This window comes from Pyrus communis, chromosome 8 (assembly GCF_041283825.1).
Source record: "Pyrus communis isolate YQ-2024b chromosome 8, ASM4128382v1, whole genome shotgun sequence".
NCBI classification, from domain to species: Eukaryota; Viridiplantae; Streptophyta; class Magnoliopsida; order Rosales; family Rosaceae; genus Pyrus; species Pyrus communis.
In genome coordinates this window covers 16,421,653-16,426,704 of record NC_142572.1, presented here as the reverse complement: position 1 = coordinate 16,426,704, position 5,052 = coordinate 16,421,653, and the positions used below count along the sequence as shown (strand labels likewise).

The following is a 5,052-nucleotide window of genomic DNA, read 5'->3' as shown; positions in this document are numbered from 1 at the left end:
AGTTTAGTTGCAGACAAAAGTACAACCAGTTCTACAGGATTTGCCACTTCAAAAAAAATTACTAATCTAAACTGCGAGGAACGAGATTGAAGTAATGGGCGTAGGATGGAGCAAATCCGACCTACAATTACTTTTTTTGTTAAATGATTTGATCACAGTTTGACATGTTTTAGTGATCATCACAAAAATGCCTGATTGGTAATGTATGTAGCTTAGCTGAATTTAACTCCTTTTCCTTTTCAACTAAACAAAGTTAGAGAGGCAATTCAAAAATTCAATAAGAAGTCTCCCAAATTCATTTCCATCCTCCCAGAATCAATGACACCAACATCACAAAATGTACGCCTTCCCTGTGCTAACAATGTACCCAACAACATAGAACAGAAGAACATCAAAGATTAAAAATTTTAAAAATGCAAATAATAGGAAAGTTGTTACTAAAACCAAATCCAAAACCCAATAGCCAGAAATCAAACATTTGCAGTTTGTGGGGGTTGAACCTCAGATTCTTGCTGGGTTTGTGCTGGGTTTGCAGTTGGAGTGGAAGTGGCAGACACAATAGGCCTTGGAATCTGAGTGCTGATTCTTCCATCAATGCAGGATGAACATTTCGCTTCTGCCCAGCTCTCCAAATCGTAATGTCCGTACCCCAAAATACTCATCCCAGAGCAGAGCCTTCCAATCACAGCAGCAACCAGACCCAAAAGCGCAACCACCACAAGAACAGCAACAGCTGCTCCAATGGAGCCATGAGGTGTGTGGGAACTGTTGGTGTTTTGCTGCAGCACAAAGTCTGGTGGAGATTGCTGGGTCTGATCCAATGGCCTTGACATTTTTCAGGCTGACCCAGATGAGGGAAATGCTGGGTTTTCTTCTCCTTTGTGCCTTGAAATGCTCCCCAAATGCTGCAAAAGTCTGAAGCTTTTTTGTGAGTTGCTCAAGAAATCAGAATAGGTTTAGGGTTTTGTGGCCTATGGTGGGTTATGCATGGTTTCCTTTTTGGAATTTGGTTCTTGGGAGGGTGGATTTATTCACTTGTTTGGAAGAATAGGCCAGAAGTAGAGTTTATTCTCCTATAGAGAGAGAGTGTGGACTCACTGAAGAGAGAGATTGTAAACTTAAAAGATTCTGTTGAAGCATTTAGATATCGTGAACATTCTCATCAATTGATTTTTTATTTTACCCCTTTTGAGAGAAGAAATTTTTGGTAAGGTTGTCTAATTAGAACAGTTTGCGTATCTAGTGAAATCAATGTAGCGTTACGTAGCACCAAAATATCGGGGATCTTGTGTTTGTGAGAATTTATCATAGGTGACGTGGTTCAGGTTCCATAGTAAATATTGATGATTCTATGTTTGTGAGAGTTCTCATGGATGACATGGCATAGATTCTTTACGCAAATTCTCTAGCAGAGATAAGGGAAACTTCGATAACAACTGTCTTATAGAGAGAGATGTGGTGAATCACACTTGTGTTTTTTTTTTTATACAACAATATATTACACTAAAGGGATGGAAGAATATATTAGTTGCGAAATCGTAATTTCCAATATTTAAACTTAAGATCTCTCATTTAGGCCATCTCCAGTCATATAGGGCTAAATCCAGCCCTTGGCTATGTTTTATTTGCCTTCATATTTTGTTACTTCTGGGCCAAATTTAGTGCTCTCTGAGACTACTGACTGCGTTGAGGCCAAACTTAGCTTTGATCCTTAACTCCTACTTCCATCATATTTTCTAAATTGATGTTCCAATATCTTCTTGTCATTTCTTTTACCCTGATTCCTTTTAGCCCGTTGATTAGAGATTGCTTTTGTCAAATTTAGTGCTAAATGTGGCTTGTAATCTTTGGCTGAAGATAACTTTAGAAGTGAATAAAAATACGATTAGATTGTAGTACAATTGTGTTAACTAAGCAGCATAACTATCCTCGGCAACATGAGAATTCCCACAAATCCCTCGAAAATTTGAACCCCAAGCATCCGTAAGAGACTCCAACCCTTTTTCCATCAATTTTGATAGTACTGAGATTTTCTGTTTTTGATATATTGTATATAATCGTGAATGTCCAAAGAAATAAGGTGTTTAAAAATAAAAATTAGGGGCACAAAGAATCAGTCATTTTTCAATTAGAGGAACCGAAGGGGGAAAACAGGACAAAAGCAAAGTAAAAAGTAACCGGAAAAGTTGGAATCTTGGAAGCGTAAAAACACTTTCCAAGAGAAGCACTTCGGAAAAACATCATTGTGCCTTTTCAGCTCATTTTCTGTCACCGTATGAAGAAATCATGCTAACAATCTTTAGAATTTCAAAGTTGAAAACCCTTTCAACATAGAGATTATTGTTGTGGCCTATTTTATCTGACAAGGGAAGGGGGCCGAAGGCATAGAGAGAGAAAATAAAGAGACATGTGTTTGTAGGATTGTGTAAAGGAAAGTGTATTTCCCCCTACGCAGTGCCTTTATTTATAGTAATAAGAGAGAAGAAATCCTTCTCCTCCAAGGAATACAAGTCCATATAGGAAAAAATAACTAGAATCAAATCTAATCTAGGATTTATACAATCACACCTAAACAAGAAGTTTATAACATTCCCCCTTAAGTGTGTAAATACTCAATTAGATTCGGCATCATGTAGAGGTTGAGGAAGTCAACTCGTCGACACTGATTATGGGAACACGTTATTCTCAATAGGGTAGGAACTTGCATAAGGAAGTAAGTCTCACAAAAAACCCTATGGCTATGGTAAAAACTCAAGTAGGGACAAAACCCATAGTCTAAGGAAAAGTGCATGAGAAATGCAAAGTCAAATGAAACGTCTACAAGACATCATCAGGGATATGATCAACCTAAGGTGGGTGCCTCGTTAAAACCTAGTTAGGTAGTGGAAACCTAGTGGGAAAAATGCTCCTAATCGTAGGGAAAAAGAGTACATTAAGATCAAGCAAGTATATTTAGGATACTCCCCCTGAGTTTGACACAATTCCAAAGAGAACTCGCAATGTTACAACTCAGAAAGTTTATGTATACCAATTCCTTGAACAAGCTTCTGAAACGTCGCATTTGATAATGATTTGGTGAAGAGGTCGGCCATATTGTCTTGTAAACTAATTTGCGTGACTTCAATTTTCTAATGCTCTTGTTGTTGATGTGAGAAGAAGAACTTCAGCACAATATACTTGGTGTTGTCTTCTATGATGTAACCATTCTTGAGCTGTTCGATGCAAGCTGCGTTGTCTTCATAGATCATCGTTGGGACATTAACAATGAGGTAAAGATTGCAGGAGCTTCGAATATGGCCCACAACTGCTCTTAACCAAAAACATTCTCGAGTTGCTTCATGTAAGGCTAAAATTTTAGCATGGTTAGACGAAGTGGCAATTAAGGTCTGTTTAGTTAACCTCTAAGAGATTGCGGTGTCTCCAACAGTAAAGGCATAACCCGTTTGAGAGTGCGCTTTGTGCGGATCAGATAAGTATCATGCGTTGGTATAACCAACAAGGCGAGAATCGACTTGAGATAAGGGGGTGCAGCATTACTTGAGGATTCATAGGGATAGAACAAGCCCAGGTCCGTAGTACCTTTAAGGTAGCGGAAAATGTCTTTAACACCAATCCAATGTTTGTGTGTTTGTGCATTACTGTATTATGCCAAAAGATTAACAGCGAAGCGAAGGAGATGTCAGGTCTAGTGGATTGAGCTAAGTACAATAAAGCGCCTATCGCATTCAGATAAGGAACTTCAGGCTCCAAATCTCTTCATCATCCTTATTTGGATGGAAAGGATCTCATTTTGCATCTAGCAATTGAACAACCATATGAGTACTCGAAGGCTTTGCTTTATCTTCATTAAACCGGCGCAACACCTTCTGGGTGTAGTTCGTTTGATGTACTAAGAGTTCATCTGAACGGTGCTCTATCTCGAGACCGAGACAGTATCGAATCTTCCCTAGATCTTTCATCTCAAATTCTGACTTTAGGTGCGCAACAGTTCTCTCGAGCTCTTTATAAGTTCTGATAAGGTTCATGTCATCGACATATACTGCAACAATCGCAAAATCAGAATGTGACTTCTTAATGAACACACAAGGGTATAATTCGTTGTTTGCATATCCCTGACTGGTCAAATACTCATCCAGACGGTTATACCACATTCTTCCGGATTGCTTCAAACCGTAAAGTGAATGCCTCAGCCGAATTGAGAGAGTGTTCTGGGGTTTGGAAATATTTGATCCAATCAATGTAAGTCATTCAAAACCTTTCATATAAATTTTTGTATCAAGATCCCCATAGAGATACGCAGTTACTACGTTTATTAGCTGCATACTCAGTTTTCGGAAACTACCAAATTGATAAGGTAGCGAAAAGTAATCACATCCACAAACGGGTGAATAAGTTTCGTTATAGTCAATCCCGGGACGTTGTGAGAAGCCTTATGCAACAAGATGAGCTTTGATAAGGTAGCGAAAAGTAATCACATCCACAAACGGGTGAATAAATTTGGGCAGCAGGCCCAATGCAGAAAATGAGCTACAAGAAGGTTGGGCCCAAAGTATAAGCTTATACAGGGTGCTGATTAGGTACGGTGGGTACAAATGCGCCAACGAAGTTGGGACCTGGTGTATCGCAATGCAGGGGGTGCACAACAACAGCGTAGGCTGTGTTCCACTGTAGCGGAGACATGGGGGACACCAAAAACATGGGCTAGTGTCGTGGGCTGAGTCCAACAGAGGCCCAATTGGGCTCTGTGATGCGGGCCAAGGAAAATGTCAAAGCCCAAAAAGGTTGATACTTGCCAAGAAACAGGCCAATCCCAAGTGGGCTTGGGTTTGCTTTAATCCAGACACCCTAACGTGAGTTGGGTGAATTTGCTGGAGAGGGAGACTGTCGCCACCACTTCAGGTTGTCATGTTGTGATGCAAAAATCACGGGGAAGGCCATGGGTTCAACGGCAACTCATAAAATCGAACGGAGAGTGAAAAACTCTCAACGTTGTAAAACCTTAGAAATTTTCGATTTTAATTTCAAAGAAAAAAAAAATTGAATTTCAAATAA

The 5,052-nt window shown here is 39.5% G+C and overlaps 1 protein-coding gene across 1 annotated transcript; it reads right to left on the bottom strand.

The window, feature by feature from the left end:
- Window positions 1-273: 273 nt before the first annotated feature.
- On the bottom strand, window positions 274-1,097 carry LOC137716972 (uncharacterized). Its single transcript, XM_088699253.1, has one exon. The coding sequence runs from the start codon at window positions 831-833 to the stop codon at window positions 471-473; it is 363 nt and encodes a 120-aa protein (XP_088555379.1). The 5' UTR covers window positions 834-1,097; the 3' UTR covers window positions 274-470.
- Window positions 1,098-5,052: the final 3,955 nt, after the last annotated feature.